General features: G+C 52.3%; 1 protein-coding gene across 2 annotated transcripts in view; it reads left to right on the top strand.

The window, feature by feature from the left end:
* HYOU1 (hypoxia up-regulated 1) overlaps nucleotides 1-17500 on the top strand; it is a 99885-nt gene that overhangs the window by 12359 nt on the left and 70026 nt on the right. For both annotated transcript variants that reach the window (XM_076064556.1, XM_076064555.1), the window contains exons 6-7: nucleotides 10679-10755; nucleotides 14961-15145. In XM_076064556.1, coding sequence (XP_075920671.1) covers nucleotides 10679-10755; nucleotides 14961-15145 — 262 coding nt within the window. The remainder of the gene's footprint in view (nucleotides 1-10678; nucleotides 10756-14960; nucleotides 15146-17500) is intronic.

The raw sequence follows: 17500 nt of genomic DNA, 5'->3' as shown, positions 1-17500 counted from the left end.
GGGTGAGCAGTCAGTCAGTCAGTCACTCAGTCAGTCAGTCAGTTAGTCAGTCAGTCAGTCAGTTAGTCAGTCAGTCACTCAGTCACTCAGTCACTCACCGCCTGCACTACCCTCAGCTGAACGTCTCTCGCAGCGAGCTGACGGGCAGGCCGCTAATCACCTTGCCAGGGTGAGCAGTCAGTCAGTCACTCAGTCAGTCACTCAGTCAGTTAGTTAGTTAGTCACTCAGTCAGTTAGTCAGTCAGTCAGTCAGTCACTCAGTCAGTCAGTCAGTCAGTCACTCAGTCAGTCACTCAGTCACTCACCGCCTGCACTACCCTCAGCTGAACGTCTCTCGCAGCGAGCTGACGGGCAGGCCGCTAATCACCTTGCCAGGGTGAGCAGTCAGTCAGTCAGTCAGTTAGTCAGTCAGTCAGTTAGTCAGTCAGTCAGTCAGTCACTCAGTCAGTCAGTCACTCAGTCACTCACCACCTGCACTACCCTCAGCTGAACGTCTCTCGCAGCGAGCTGACGGGCAGGCCGCTAATCACCTTGCCAGGGTGAGCAGTCAGTCAGTCAGTCACTCAGTCAGTCAGTCAGTCACTCAGTCAGTCAGTTAGTCAGTCAGTCAGTCAGTCAGTCAGTCAGTCAGTCACTCAGTCAGTCACTCAGTCACTCACCGCCTGCACTACCCTCAGCTGAACGTCTCTCGCAGCGAGCTGACGGGCAGGCCGCTAATCACCTTGCCAGGGTGAGCAGTCAGTCAGTTAGTCAGTTAGTCAGTCACTCAGTCAGTCACTCAGTCAGTCACTCAGTCAGTCAGTCAGTCACTCAGTCACTCAGTCAGTCAGTCACTCAGTCACTCACCGCCTGCACTACCCTCAGCTGAACGTCTCTCGCAGCGAGCTGACGGGCAGGCCGCTAATCACCTTGCCAGGGTGAGCAGTCAGTCAGTCAGTCACTCAGTCAGTCAGTCAGTCACTCAGTCAGTCAGTTAGTCAGTCAGTCAGTCAGTCAGTCAGTCAGTCACTCAGTCAGTCACTCAGTCACTCACCGCCTGCACTACCCTCAGCTGAACGTCTCTCGCAGCGAGCTGACGGGCAGGCCGCTAATCACCTTGCCAGGGTGAGCAGTCAGTCAGTCAGTCACTCAGTCAGTCACTCAGTCAGTCACTCAGTCAGTCACTCAGTCAGTCACTCAGTCACTCACCGCCTGCACTACCCTCAGCTGAACGTCTCTCGCAGCGAGCTGACGGGCAGGCCGCTAATCACCTTGCCAGGGTGAGCAGTCAGTCACTCAGTCACTCACTCAGTCACTCACTCAGTCAGTCACTCACTCAGTCAGTCAGTCAGTCACTCAGTCAGTTAGTCAGTCAGTCAGTCACTCAGTCACTCACCGCCTGCACTACCCTCAGCTGAACGTCTCTCGCAGCGAGCTGACGGGCAGGCCGCTAATCACCTTGCCGGGGTGAGTAGTCAGTCAGTTAGTCAGTCAGTCACTCAGTTAGTCAGTCAGTCAGTCAGTCAGTCACTCAGTCAGTCACTCACCGCCTGCACTACCCTCACCTGAACGTCTCTCGCAGCGAGCTGACGGGCAGGCCGCTAATCACCTTGCCAGGGTGAGCAGTCAGTCAGTCAGTCAGTTAGTCAGTTAGTCACTCAGTCAGTCAGTCACTCAGTCAGTCAGTCAGTCAGTCACTCACCGCCTGCACTACCCTCAGCTGAACGTCTCTCGCAGCGAGCTGACGGGCAGGCCGCTAATCACCTTGCCAGGGTGAGCAGTCACTCAGTCAGTCAGTCAGTCAGTCAGTCAGTCAGTCAGTTAGTCAGTTAGTTAGTCAGTCAGTCACTCAGTCACTCACCGCCTGCACTACCCTCAGCTGAACGTCTCTCGCAGCGAGCTGACGGGCAGGCCGCTAATCACCTTGCCAGGGTGAGCAGTCAGTCAGTCAGTCAGTTAGTCAGTCAGTTAGTCAGTCACTCAGTCAGTCAGTCAGTCACTCAGTCAGTCACTCAGTCACTCACCGCCTGCACTACCCTCAGCTGAACGTCTCTCGCAGCGAGCTGACGGGCAGGCCGCTAATCACCTTGCCAGGGTGAGCAGTCAGTCAGTCAGTCACTCAGTTAGTCAGTCAGTTAGTCAGTTAGTCAGTCACTCAGTCAGTCACTCAGTCAGTTAGTTAGTCAGTTAGTCAGTCAGTCAGTCAGTTAGTTAGTCAGTTAGTCAGTCAGTCAGTCAGTCACTCACCGCCTGCACTACCCTCAGCTGAACGTCTCTCGCAGCGAGCTGACGGGCAGGCCGCTAATCACCTTGCCGGGGTGAGTAGTCAGTCAGTTAGTCACTCAGTTAGTCAGTCAGTTAGTCAGTTAGTCACTCACTCAGTCAGTCACTCAGTCAGTCACTCAGTCAGTCACTCACCGCCTGCACTACCCTCAGCTGAACGTCTCTCGCAGCGAGCTGACGGGCAGGCCGCTAATCACCTTGCCAGGGTGAGCAGTCAGTCAGTCAGTCAGTCACTCAGTCAGTTAGTCAGTCACTCAGTCAGTTAGTCAGTCACTCAGTTAGTCAGTCAGTTAGTTAGTCAGTCAGTCACTCAGTCAGTCAGTTAGTCAGTCAGTCAGTTAGTTAGTCAGTCAGTCAGTCAGTCACTCAGTCACTCAGTCACTCACCGCCTGCACTACCCTCAGCTGAACGTCTCTCGCAGCGAGCTAACGGGCAGGCCGCTAATCACCTTGCCAGGGTGAGCAGTCAGTCAGTCAGTCAGTCATTCAGTCAGTCAGTCAGTCACTCAGTCAGTCACTCAGTCAGTCAGTCAGTCACTCAGTCACTCAGTCAGTTAGTCAGTCAGTCAGTCACTCACCGCCTGCACTACCCTCAGCTGAACGTCTCTCGCAGCGAGCTAACGGGCAGGCCGCTAATCACCTTGCCAGGGTGAGCAGTCAGTCACTCAGTCAGTTAGTCAGTTAGTCAGTCACTCAGTCAGTCAGTTAGTCACTCACTCAGTCAGTCAGTCAGTCACTCAGTCAGTTAGTCACTCAGTCAGTCACTCAGTCACTCACTCAGTCAGTCAGTCAGTCACTCAGTCAGTCACTCAGTCACTCAGTCACTCACCGCCCGCACTACCCTCAGCTGAACGTCTCTCGCAGCGAGCTAACGGGCAGGCCGCTAATCACCTTGCCAGGGTGAGCAGTCAGTCAGTTAGTCAGTCAGTCACTCAGTCAGTCACTCAGTCAGTCAGTCAGTTAGTCACTCAGTCAGTCACTCAGTCACTCACCGCCTGCACTACCCTCAGCTGAACGTCTCTCGCAGCGAGCTGACGGGCAGGCCGCTAATCACCTTGCCAGGGTGAGTAGTCAGTCAGTCAGTCAGTTAGTCAGTCAGTCAGTCAGTCACTCAGTCACTGAGTCACTCAGTCACTGAGTCAGTCAGTCAGTCAGTCACTCAGTCACTCACCGCCTGCACTACCCTCAGCTGAACGTCTCTCGCAGCGAGCTGACGGGCAGGCCGCTAATCACCTTGCCAGGGTGAGCAGTCAGTCACTCAGTCAGTCAGTTAGTCAGTCAGTTAGTCAGTCAGTTAGTCAGTCAGTCACTCAGTCAGTCACTCAGTCAGTCACTCAGTCAGTCACTCACCGCCTGCACTACCCTCAGCTGAACGTCTCTCGCAGCGAGCTGACGGGCAGGCCGCTAATCACCTTGCCAGGGTGAGTAGTCAGTCAGTTAGTCACTCAGTCAGTTAGTTAGTCAGTCAGTCAGTTAGTCAGTTAGTCAGTCACTCAGTTAGTCAGTTAGTCAGTCAGTTAGTCAGTCAGTCAGTCAGTTAGTCAGTCAGTCAGTTAGTCAGTCACTCAGTTAGTCAGTTAGTCAGTCACTCAGTTAGTCAGTTAGTCAGTCAGTTAGTCAGTCAGTCAGTCAGTTAGTCAGTCAGTCAGTCACTCAGTCAGTCAGTCAGTTAGTCAGTCACTCAGTCAGTTAGTCAGTCAGTCAGTCACTCACCGCCTGCACTACCCTCAGCTGAACGTCTCTCGCAGCGAGCTGACGGGCAGGCCGCTAATCACCTTGCCAGGGTGAGCAGTCAGTCAGTCAGTCACTCAGTCACTCAGTCAGTCAGTCAGTCAGTCACTCAGTCAGTCAGTCAGTTAGTCACTCAGTCAGTCACTCAGTCACTCACCGCCTGCACTACCCTCAGCTGAACGTCTCTGGCAGCGAGCTAACGGGCAGGCCGCTAATCACCTTGCCAGGGTGAGCAGTCAGTCAGTCAGTCAGTCAGTTAGTCAGTTAGTCACTCAGTCAGTCACTCACTCAGTCAGTCACTCAGTCAGTCACTCAGTCAGTCAGTCAGTTAGTCACTCAGTCAGTCAGTCAGTCACTCAGTCAGTCACTCAGTCAGTCACTCAGTCACTCAGTCACTCACCGCCTGCACTACCCTCAGCTGAACGTCTCTCGCAGCGAGCTGACGGGCAGGCCGCTAATCACCTTGCCAGGGTGAGCAGTCAGTCACTCAGTCAGTCACTCAGTCAGTCAGTCAGTCAGTTAGTCACTCAGTCAGTCACTCACTCAGTCAGTCACTCAGTCAGTCAGTCAGTCAGTCACTCAGTCAGTCACTCAGTCAGTCAGTCACTCACTCACCGCCTGCACTACCCTCAGCTGAACGTCTCTCGCAGCGAGCTGACGGGCAGGCCGCTAATCACCTTGCCAGGGTGAGCAGTCAGTCAGTCAGTCAGTTAGTCAGTCAGTTAGTCAGTCACTCAGTCAGTCAGTCAGTCACTCAGTCAGTCACTCAGTCACTCACCGCCTGCACTACCCTCAGCTGAACGTCTCTCGCAGCGAGCTGACGGGCAGGCCGCTAATCACCTTGCCAGGGTGAGCAGTCAGTCACTCAGTCAGTTAGTCAGTCACTCAGTCAGTCACTCAGTCAGTTAGTTAGTCAGTTAGTCAGTCAGTCAGTCAGTCACTCACCGCCTGCACTACCCTCAGCTGAACGTCTCTCGCAGCGAGCTGACGGGCAGGCCGCTAATCACCTTGCCGGGGTGAGTAGTCAGTCAGTTAGTCACTCAGTTAGTCAGTCAGTTAGTCAGTTAGTCACTCACTCAGTCAGTCACTCAGTCAGTCACTCAGTCAGTCACTCACCGCCTGCACTACCCTCAGCTGAACGTCTCTCGCAGCGAGCTGACGGGCAGGCCGCTAATCACCTTGCCAGGGTGAGCAGTCAGTCAGTCAGTCAGTCAGTCAGTTAGTCAGTCAGTCACTCAGTCAGTCACTCAGTCAGTCAGTCAGTCAGTCACTCAGTCAGTCACTCAGTCACTCACCGCCTGCACTACCCTCAGCTGAACGTCTCTCGCAGCGAGCTGACGGGCAGGCCGCTAATCACCTTGCCAGGGTGAGCAGTCAGTCAGTCACTCAGTCAGTCAGTCAGTTAGTCAGTTAGTCAGTCAGTCAGTCAGTTAGTCAGTCAGTCACTCAGTCACTCAGTCACTCACCGCCTGCACTACCCTCAGCTGAACGTCTCTCGCAGCGAGCTGACGGGCAGGCCGCTAATCACCTTGCCAGGGTGAGCAGTCAGTCACTCAGTCAGTCAGTCAGTTAGTCAGTCAGTCACTCAGTCAGTCACTCAGTCAGTCAGTCAGTCAGTCACTCAGTCAGTCACTCAGTCACTCACCGCCTGCACTACCCTCAGCTGAACGTCTCTCGCAGCGAGCTGACGGGCAGGCCGCTAATCACCTTGCCAGGGTGAGCAGTCAGTCAGTCAGTCAGTTAGTCAGTCAGTTAGTCAGTCACTCAGTCAGTCAGTCAGTCAGTCACTCAGTCAGTCACTCAGTCACTCACCGCCTGCACTACCCTCAGCTGAACGTCTCTCGCAGCGAGCTAACGGGCAGGCCGCTAATCACCTTGCCAGGGTGAGCAGTCAGTCAGTCAGTCACTCAGTCAGTCAGTCAGTCAGTCACTCAGTCAGTCACTCAGTCAGTCAGTCAGTTAGTCACTCAGTCAGTCAGTCAGTCACTCACCGCCTGCACTACCCTCAGCTGAACGTCTCTCGCAGCGAGCTGACGGGCAGGCCGCTAATCACCTTGCCAGGGTGAGCAGTCAGTCAGTCAGTCACTCATTTAGTCAGTTAGTCACTCAGTCAGTCAGTCAGTCAGTCACTCAGTCAGTCAGTCACTCACCGCCTGCACTACCCTTACCTGAACGTCTCTCGCAGCGAGCTGACGGGCAGGCCGCTAATCACCTTGCCAGGGTGAGCAGTCAGTCAGTCACTCATTTAGTCAGTTAGTCACTCAGTCAGTCAGTCAGTCAGTCACTCAGTCAGTCAGTCACTCACCGCCTGCACTACCCTCAGCTGAACGTCTCTCGCAGCGAGCTGACGGGCAGGCCGCTAATCACCTTGCCAGGGTGAGCAGTCAGTCACTCAGTCAGTCACTCAGTCAGTCACTCAGTCAGTCAGTCAGTCACTCAGTCACTCAGTCACTCAGTCAGTCACTCAGTCACTCAACCACGCACTCAGTCACTCACTCACTCACTCAGTCACTCAGTCAGTCAGTCACTCAGTCACTCAGTCAGTCACTCAGTCAGTCAGTCAGTCACTCAGTCACTCAGTCACTCAGTCAGTCAGTCAGTCACTCAGTCAGTCACTCAGTCAGTCAGTCAGTTAGTCAGTCACTCAGTCAGTCACTCACCGCCTGCACTACCCTCAGCTGAACGTCTCTCGCAGCGAGCTAACGGGCAGGCCGCTAATCACCTTGCCAGGGTGAGCAGTCAGTTAGTCAGTCAGTTAGTCAGTCAGTTAGTCAGTCACTCAGTCACTCAGTTAGTGACTCAGTCAGTCCCTCAGTCAGTCAGTCACTCAGTCACTCAGTCAGTCAGTCAGTCAGTCACTCAGTCAGTCACTCACCGCCTGCACTACCCTCAGCTGAACGTCTCTGGCAGCGAGCTAACGGGCAGGCCGCTAATCACCTTGCCAGGGTGAGCAGTCAGTCACTCAGTCACTCAGTCAGTCAGTTAGTCAGTCAGTTAGTCAGTCAGTCAGTCAGTCACTCAGTCAGTCACTCAGTCACTCACCGCCTGCACTACCCTCAGCTGAACGTCTCTCGCAGCGAGCTAACGGGCAGGCCGCTAATCACCTTGCCAGGGTGAGCAGTCAGTCACTCAGTCACTCAGTCAGTCAGTTAGTCACTCAGTCAGTCAGTCAGTCACTCAGTTAGTCAGTCAGTCGGTCAGTCACTCAGTCAGTCAGTCAGTCAGTTAGTCACTCAGTCAGTCAGTCAGTCACTCAGTTAGTCAGTCAGTCACTCAGTCACTCAGTCAGTCAGTCACTCAGTCAGTCAGTCACTCAGTCACTCACTCAGTCACTCACCGCCTGCACTACCCTCAGCTGAACGTCTCTCGCAGCGAGCTAACGGGCAGGCCGCTAATCACCTTGCCAGGGTGAGCAGTCAGTCACTCAGTCAGTCAGTTAGTCAGTCAGTTAGTCAGTCAGTCAGTTAGTCAGTTAGTCAGTCAGTCACTCAGTCACTCAGTCAGTCACTCAGTCAGTCAGTCAGTTAGTCAGTCAGTCAGTCACTCAGTCAGTCAGTCAGTCACTCAGTCAGTCAGTCAGTCACTCAGTCACTCAGTCAGTCAGTCAGTCAGTCAGTCACTCAGTCAGTCAGTTAGTCAGTCACTCAGTCACTCACTCAGTCAGTCACTCAGTCAGTCAGTCACTCAGTCACTCAGTCACTCAGTCAGTCACTCAGTCAGTCAGTCACTCAGTCAGTCAGTCACTCAGTTAGTCAGTCAGTCACTCAGTCAGTCACTCAGTCAGTCACTCAGTCACTCAGTCAGTCACTCAGTCACTCAGTCAGTCACTCAGTCAGTCACTCAGTCAGTCAGTCAGTCACTCAGTCAGTCAGTTAGTCACTCAGTCAGTCAGTTAGTCACTCAGTCAGTCACTCAGTCAGTCAGTCACTCAGTCAGTCACTCAGTCAGTCAGTCACTCAGTCAGTCAGTCACTCAGTCAGTCAGTTAGTCAGTCAGTCACTCAGTCAGTCAGTCACTCACCGCCTGCACTACCCTCAGCTGAACGTCTCTCGCAGCGAGCTGACGGGCAGGCCGCTAATCACCTTGCCAGGGTGAGCAGTCAGTCACTCAGTCAGTCAGTCACTCAGTCAGTCACTCAGTCACTCAGTCAGTCACTCACTCAGTCAGTCAGTCAGTCAGTCAGTCAGTCACTCAGTCAGTCAGTCAGTCAATCAGTCACTCAGTCAGTCAGTCACTGAGTCAGTCAGTCACACACTCAGTCACTCACTCAGTCACTCACTCAGTCAGTCACTCAGTCAGTCAGTCAGTCAGTCACTCAGTCAGTCAGTCACTCAGTCAGTCAGTCAGTCACTCAGTCAGTCACTCAGTCAGTCAGTTAGTTAGTCACTCAGTCAGTCACTCAGTCAGTAAGTCAGTCACTCAGTCACTCAGTCAGTCAGTCAGTCAATCAGTCAGTCAGTCAGTCAGTCACTGAGTCAGTCAGTCACACACTCAGTCACTCACTCAGTCAGTCACTCAGTCAGTCAGTCACTCAGTCAGTCAGTCACTCAGTCAGTCAGTCACTCAGTCAGTCAGTCAGTCACTCAGTCAGTCACTCAGTCAGTCAGTCACTCAGTTAGTCACTCAGTCAGTCAGTCACTCACTCAGTCACTCAGTCAGTCAGTCACTCACCGCCTGCACTATCCTCACCTGAACGTCTCTCGCAGCGAGCTAACGGGAAGGCCGCTAATCACCTTGCCAGGGTGAGCAGTCAGTCAGTTAGTCAGTCAGTCACTCAGTCAGTCAGTCACTCAGTCACTCACTCAGTCAGTCACTCAGTCATTCACTCACTCAGTCACTCAGTCAGTCAGTCAGTCAGTCACTCAGTCACTCACTCAGTCAGTCACTCAGTCACTCACTCAGTCAGTCAGTCACTCAGTCACTCAGCCACTCACTCACTCAGCCACTCACTCAGTCACTCACTCAGTCAGTCACTCACTCAGTTAGTCAGTCACTCAGTCAGTCACTCACTCAGTCATTCACTCAGTCACTCAGTCAGTCACTCAGTCACTCAGTCAGTCAGTCACTCAGTCACTCAGTCAGTCAGTCAGTCAGTTAGTCAGTCAGTCAGTCAGTCACTCAGTCAGTCACTCAGTCAGTCAGTCACTCACCGCCTGCACTACCCTCAGCTGAACGTCTCTCGCAGCGAGCTAACGGGCAGGCCGCTAATCACCTTGCCAGGGTGAGCAGTCAGTCAGTCAGTCAGTTAGTCAGTCAGTTAGTCAGTCACTCAGTCACTCAGTTAGTCAGTCACTCAGTCAGTTAGTCACTCAGTCACTCAGTCACTCAGTCACTCAGTCAGTCAGTCACTCAGTCAGTCAGTCACTCAGTCAGTCAGTCAGTCACTCAGTCAGTCACTCAGTCAGTTAGTCACTCAGTTAGTCAGTCAGTCAGTCAGTCGGTCACTCAGTCACTCAGTCACTCAGTCACTCAGTCAGTCAGTCACTCAGTCAGTCACTCAGTCACTCAGTCAGTCAGTCAGTTAGTCACTCAGTCAGTCACTCAGTCACTCAGTCACTCAGTCATTCACTCACTCAGTCACTCAGTCAGTCACTCAGTCACTCACTCAGTCAGTAACTCAGTCAGTCACTCAGTCAGTCAGTCACTTAGTCAGTCAGTCACTCAGTCAGTCAGTCACTCTGTCAGTCACTCACTCAGTCAGTCAGTCACTCAGTCAGTCAGTCACTCAGTCACTCAGTTAGTCATCACTCAGTCAGTCACTCAGTCAGTCACTCACTCAGTCACTCAGTCAGTCAGTCACTCAGTCATTCACTCACTCAGTCACTCAGTCAGTCAGTCAGTCACTCAGTCAGTCACTCACTCAGTCAGTCACTCAGTCAGTCAGTTAGTCACTCAGTCAGTCAGTTAGTCAGTCAGTCACTCAGTCAGTCACTCAGTCAGTCAGTCACTCAGTCAGTCAGTCACTCACTCACTCAGTCAGTCACTCAGTCACTCACTCAGTCAGTCACTCAGTCACTCAGTCACTCAGTCAGTCAGTCACTCAGTCAGTCAGTCAGTCACTCAGTCACTCAGTCAGTCAGTCACTCAGTCACTCAGTCAGTCAGTCAGTCTGTCAGTCTGTCAGTCAGTCACTCAGTCTGTCAGTCACTCAGTCAGTCACTCAGTCAGTCTGTCAGTCACTCAGTCAGTCACTCAGTCAGTCACTCAGTCACTCAGTCAGTCACTCAGTCACTCACTCAGTCACTCAGTCAGTCAGTCAGCCACTCAGTCACTCAGTCAGTCAGTCAGCCACTCAGTCACTCACTCGGTCACTCACTCAGTCACTCATTTTCCCACTTGCTTGTGTGTGTCTGTGTGTGTATGTGTGTCTCTGTCTCTGTTTGTCTGTGTGTGTCCGTGTGTCTGTGTGTCTCTGTGTGTCTCTGCGTGTCTGTGTGTGTGTCTGTGTGTGTGTCTGTGTGTGTGTCTGTGTGTGTGTCTGTGTGTGTGTCTGTGTGTGTGTCTGTGTGTGTCTCTGTGTGTCTCTTTGTGTTTGTGTGTGTGTGTCTGTGTGTGTGTCTCTGTGTGTGTGTCTCCGTGTGTGTGTCTGTGTGTCCCTGTATGTCTCTGTGTGTGTCTGTGTGTCTCTGTGTGTGTGTCTGTGTGTGTCTGTGTGTGTCTCTGTGTGTGTGTCTCTGTGTGTCTAGAGGCGAAGTGTTCACTCCAGAGGAGATCTTGGCCATGATTCTGAACCACTCACGCTCACTCGCACAAGACTTTGCAGGTACCACCACTACCACCACTACCACTACCACCACTATCACCACTACTACAACTACTACCACTACCACCACTACCACCACTATCACCACTACTACAACTACCACCACTACCACCACTACCACCACTATCACCACTACTACAACTACTACCACTACCACCACTACTACCACCACCACTACCACTACCACCACTACCACTACCACCACTACCACCACTATCACCACTACTACAACTACTACCACTACCACCACCACTACCACCACCACTACCACCACTACCACCACTACCACCACCACTACCACCACTACCACCACCACCACCACTACCACCACTACCACCACCACTACCACCACTACCACCACTACCACTACCACCACTACCACCACCACTACCACCACCACCACCACTACTACAACTACCACTACCACCAATACCACCACTACCACCACTACCACCACTACTACCACTACCACCACCACCACTACCACCACTACCACCACCACTACCACCACTACTACCACTACCACCACCACTACCACCACCACTACCACCACTACCACTACCACCACTACCACCACTACCACTACCACCACTACCACCACCACCACCACTACTACCACTACTACCACCACTACTACCACCACCACTACCACCACTACCACCACTACAACCACTACTACCACTACCACTACCACCACTACCACCACTACCACCACTACTACCACTACTACCACCACTACTACCACCACTACTACCACCACTACCACCACTACTACCACTACCACCACCACTACCACCACTACAACCACTACTACCACTACCACTACCACCACTACCACCACTACCACCACCACCACCACCACTACCACCACTACCACCACTACCACTACAACTACCACCACTACCACCACTACCACCACTATCACCACCACTACTACCACCACCACTACCACCACCACCACTACTACCACCACTACCACCACCACTACCACCACCACCATCACTACCACTACCACCACTACCACCACCACTACCACCACCACTACCATCACTACTACCACCACTACCACCACCACTACTACCACCACTACCACCACCACTACCACCACCACTACCACCACCACTACCACCACCACCATCACTACCACTACCACCACTACCACCACCACTACCACCACCACTACCATCACTACTACCACCACTACCACCACTACTACCACTACTACCACCACTACCACCACCACTACCACCACCACCATCACTACCACTACCACCACTACCACCACCACTACCACCACCACCACCACCACTACCACCACCACTACCACCACCACCACTACCACCACCACTACCACCACCACTACCACCACCACTACTACCACCACTACCACCACCACTACCACCACCACCATCACTACCACTACCACCACTACCACCACCACTACCACCACCACTACCACCACCACTACTACCACTACCACCACTACTACCACCACTACCACCACTACTACCACCACCACTACCACCACTACTACCACCACCACCACTACTACCACCACCACCACTACTACCACCACTACCACTACTACCACCACTACCACCACTACTACCACCACCACCACTACTACCACCACTACCACTACTACCACCACTACCACCACTACTACCACCACCACCACTACTACCACTATTACCACTACTACCACCACTACCACCACTACTACCACCACCACCACCACTACAACTATCACTACCACCACTACTACCACCACTACCACCACCACTACCACCACCACTACCACCACTACTACCACCACTACCTCCACTACCACCACTACTACCACTACCACCACTACAACTACCACCACTACCACCACCACTACTGTGTGTGTCTCTCTGTGTGTCTGTGTTGTGTGTCTCTGTGTGTGTGTCTCTCTGTTTGTCTCTCTGTGTCTCTCTGTGTCTCTCTGTGTGTGTGTGTCACTGTGTGTAACTGTGTGTGTGTCTGTGTGTGTTTGTGTCACTGTGTGTGTGACTGTCTGTGTTTGTCACTAACTGTGTGTGTCACTGTGTGTGTGTCTGTGTGTGTGTCACTGTAACTGTGTGTGTCTGTGTGTGTGACTGTCTGTGTGTGTCACTGTGTTTCACTGTGTGTGTCACTGTGTGTGTCACTGTGTGTAACTGTGTGTGTCACTGTGTCTCACTGTGTGTCTCTATGTGTGTGTCACTGTGTGTGTCACTGCGTGTAACTGTGTGTCACTGTGTCGCACTGTGTGTGTCTCTGTGTGTGTGTCTGTGTGTGTAACTGTCTCTGTGTGTGTGTCACTGTGTGTGTCTGTGTGTGTCACTGTGTGTGTGTCACTGTCTGTGTGTGTCACTGTGTGTGACTGTGTGTGTGTCACTGTGTGTCACTGTGTGTGTCTCACTGTGTGTGTCACTGTGTGTGTGTGTCACTGTGTGTGTCACTGTGTGTGTGACTGTGTGTGTGTGACTGTGTGTGTGTGACTGTGTGTGTGTCACTGTGTGTGTGTGTCACTGTGTGTGTCACTGTGTGTGTAACTGTGTGTGTGTGACTGTGTGTGTCTCACTGTGTGTGTGTCTCACTGTGTGTGTCTCACTGTGTGTGTCTCACTGTGTGTGTGACTGTCTGTGTGTGTCACTGTGTCTCACTGTAACTGTGTGTGTCTGTGTGTGTCACTGTGTCTGTGTGTGTGTGTGTAACTGTGTGTCACTGTGTGTCACTGTGTCTCACTGTGTGTCTCACTGTGTGTGTGTGTGTCTCACTGTGTGTCACTGTGTGTCTCACTGTGTGTGTGTGTGTCTCACTGTGTGTCACTGTGTGTCTCACTGTGTGTGTGTGTGTCTCACTGTGTCTCACTGTGTGTCTCACTGTGTCTCACTGTGTGTCTCACTGTGTGTGTGTGTGTCTCACTGTGTGTCTCACTCTGTGTCTGTGTGTGTGTGTGTGTCACTGTGTGTGTCTCACTGTGTGTCTCACTGTGTGTGTCTCTGTGTGTGTGTCTGTGTGTGTGTGTTTCACTGTGTGTGTGTGTCTCTGTGTGTCTCACTGTGTGTGTGTCTCTGTGTGTGTGTCTGTGTGTGTCACTGTCTGTGTGTCTCACTGTGTCACTGTGTGTGTGTCACTGTGTGTGTGTGTCTCTGTGTGTCTCACTGTGTGTGTGTGTGTCTCTGTGTGTGTGTCTCTGTGTGTCTCACTGTGTGTGTGTGTGTCACTGTGTGTGTCTCTGTGTGTCTCACTGTGTGTGTGTGTGTCACTGTGTGTGTGTGTCTCTGTGTGTCTCACTGTGTGTGTCTCACTGTGTGTGTGTGTCTCACTGTGTCTCTGTGTCTCACTGTGTCTCACTGTGTGTGTCTCACTGTGTGTCACTGTGTGTGTCTCACTGTGTGTGTGTGTAGGGCAGGCGGTGACAGGAGCGGTGATCTCCGTCCCTCTCTGTGTGTGTGTCTCACTGTGTGTGTGTCACTGTGTGTGTGTGTCTCTGTGTCTCACTGTGTGTGTGTGTCTGTGTGTGTCACTGTCTGTGTGTCTCACTGTGTCACTGTGTGTGTGTGTCACTGTGTGTGTGTCTCTGTGTGTCTCACTGTGTGTGTGTGTGTCTCTGTGTGTGTGTCTCTGTGTGTCTCACTGTGTGTGTGTGTGTGTCACTGTGTGTGTGTGTCTGTGTGTGTGTCACTGTGTGTCACTGTGTCTCACTGTGTGTGTGTGTGTGACTGTTTGTGTGTGTCACTGTGTGTGTCTCACTGTGTGTGTGTGTGTGACTGTTTGTGTGTGTCTGTGTGTGTCTCACTGTGTGTGTGTGTGTCACTGTGTGTCTCACTGTGTGTGTAACTGTGTGTCTCTGTGTGTCTCTGTGTCTCACTGTGTGTGTGTCTCTGTGTGTGTCACTGTGTGTGTGTGTAGGGCAGGCGGTGACAGGAGCGGTGATCTCCGTCCCTCTCTGTGTGTGTGTGTCACTGTGTGTGTGTGTCTCACTGTGTCTCACTCTGTGTCTGTGTGTGTCACTGTGTGTGTGTGTCTCACTGTGTGTGTGTCACTGTGTGTGTCTCACTGTGTGTGTGTGTAGGGCAGGCGGTGACAGGAGCGGTGATCTCCGTGCCTCTCTGTGTGTGTGTCTCTGTGTGTGTCTCTCTGTGTCTCACTGTGTGTCTCTCTGTGTGTGTCTCTCTGTCTGTGTGTGTGTGTAGGGCAGGCGGTGACAGGAGCGGTGATCTCCGTGCCTCCGTGGTGGGGACAGGCTGAGCGACGCTCCGTTTGGCTGTCTGCCAGCATCTGTCGCCTGCCGCTCCTTCAGATCATGAACGCGAATGTGGCTACAGCCATCAACTACGCAGTGTCACTCACAGCCTCGCTCATCAATAGTAGCGCTCACGTACGTGTGTGTGTGTGTGTGTCACTGTGTGTGTCACTGTGTCACTGTGTCACTCACAGCCTCGCTCATCAATAGTAGCGCTCACGTACGTGTGTCAGTGTGTGTCACTGTGTGTGTCACTGTGTGTGTGTGTGTTACTGTGTGTGTGTGTGTCACTGTGTGTGTCACTGTGTGTGTGTGTCACTGTGTGTGTCACTATGTCACTCACAGCCTCGCTCATCAATAGTAGCGCTCACGTACGTGTGTGTGTGTGTGTTACTGTGTGTGTGTGTCACTGTGTGTGTGTGTGTGTCACAGTGTCACTCACAGCCTCGCTCATCAATAGTAGCGCTCACGTACGTGTGTGTGTGTGTGTGTCACTGTGTGTGTGTGTCACTGTGTGTGTGTGTGTCACTGTGTCACTCACAGCCTCGCTCATCAATAGTAGCGCTCACGTACGTGTGTGTGTGTGTGTTACTGTGTGTGTGTGTCACTGTGTGTGTGTGTGTGTCACTGTGTGTGTGTGTGTGTCACTGTGTGTGTGTCACTGTGTGTGTGTCACTGTGTGTGTGTGTCACTTTGTGTGTGTCACTCACAGCCTCGCTCATCAATAGTAGCGCTCACGTACGTACACGTGTGTGTGTGTGTCACTGTGTGTGTGTGTCACTGTGTGTGTGTGTGTCACTGTGTCACTCACAGCCTCGCTCATCAATAGTAGCGCTCACGTACGTACACGTGTGTCAGTGTGTGTGTGTGTCAGTGTGTGTGTGTATGTGTCACTGTGTGTGTGTCACTGTGTGTGTTACTGTGTCACTGTGTGTGTCACTGTGTGTGTGTGTGTCACTGTGTGTGTCACTGTGTGTGTGTCACTGTGCGTGTGTCACAGTATCACTCACAGCCTCGCTCATCAATAGTAGCGCTCACGTACGTACACGTGTCAGTGTGTGTGTGTGTGTCACTGTGTGTCACTGTGTGTGTGTGTCACTGTGTGTCACTGTGTGTGTGTGTCACTGTGTGTGTGTGTCACTGTGTGTGTGTGTCACTGTGTGTGTGTGTGTGTCACTGTGTGTGTGTCACTGTGTGTGTGTGTGTGTCACTGTGTGTGTGTGTGTGTCACTGTGTGTGTGTGTGTGTGTCACTGTGTGTGTGTCACTGTGTGTGTGTGTGTGTGTCACTGTGTGTGTGTCACTGTGTGTGTGTGTGTGTCACTGTGTGTGTCACTGTGTGTGTGTGTGTCACTGTGTGTGTCACTGTGTGTGTGTGTGTGTGTCACTGTGTGTCACTGTGTGTGTGTGTGTCACTGTGTGTGTGTGTGTGTCACTGTGTGTGTGTGTGTGTCACTGTGTGTGTGTGTCACTGTGTCACTCACAGCCTCGCTCATCAATAGTAGCGCTCACGTACGTACACGTGTCAGTGTGTGTGTGTGTTACTGTGTGTGTGTCACTGTGTGTGTCACTGTGTGTGTGTGTGTCACTGTGTGTGTGTGTCACTGTGTGTGTGTGTCACTGTGTGTGTGTGTGTATCACTGTGTGTGTGTGTCACTGTGTCACTCACAGCCTCGCTCATCAATAGTAGCGCTCACGTACGTGTGTGTGTGTGTGTCACTGTGTGTGTGTGTGTGTCAGTGTGTGTGTGTGTGTCACTGTGTGTGTCACTGTGTGTGTGTCACACTGTGTGTGTGTCACTGTGTGTGTGTGTGTGTGTCACTGTGTGTGTGTCACTGTGTGTGTGTGTGTGTGTGTCACTGTGTGTGTCACTGTGTGTGTGTCACACTGTGTGTGTGTCACTGTGTGTGTGTCACTGTGTGTGTGTGTGTCACTGTGTGTGTGTGTGTGTCACTGTGTGTGTGTCACTCACAGCCTCGCTCATCAATAGTAGCGCTCACGTACGTACACGTGTGTTACTGTGTGTGTGTGTCACTGTGTGTGTGTCACTGTGTGTGTGTCACTGTGTGTGTCACTGTGTGTGTCCGTGTGTGTGTGTCAGTGTGTGTGTCACTGTGTGTGTGTGTCACTGTGTGTGTGTGTCACTGTGTGTCACTGTGTGTGTCACTGTGTGTGTCACTGTGTGTGTGTGTGTCACTGTGTGTGTGTGTGTCACTGTGTGTGTGTGTGTCACTGTGTGTGTCACAGTGTGTGTGTGTCACTGTGTGTGTCACTGTGTGTGTGTCACTGTGTGTGTGTCACTGTGTGTGTGTCACTGTGTGTGTGTGTCACTGTGTGTGTGTGTCACTGTGTGTGTGTGTGTGTCACTGTGTGTGTGTGTGTGTCACTGTGTGTGTGTGTGTGTGTCAGTGTGTGTGTGTGTTACTGTGTGTGTGTGTTACTGTGTGTGTGTGTTACTGTGTGTCAGTGTGTGTGTCACTGTGTGTGTGTC

Source organism: Petromyzon marinus, unplaced genomic scaffold, assembly GCF_048934315.1.
Source record: "Petromyzon marinus isolate PM22_M1 ecotype Great Lakes invasive population unplaced genomic scaffold, UKy_Petmar_22M1.pri1.0 PM_Scaffold_52, whole genome shotgun sequence".
Lineage (NCBI taxonomy): Eukaryota > Metazoa > Chordata > Hyperoartia > Petromyzontiformes > Petromyzontidae > Petromyzon > Petromyzon marinus.
This window is presented reverse-complemented; position numbering and strand designations above follow the sequence as displayed.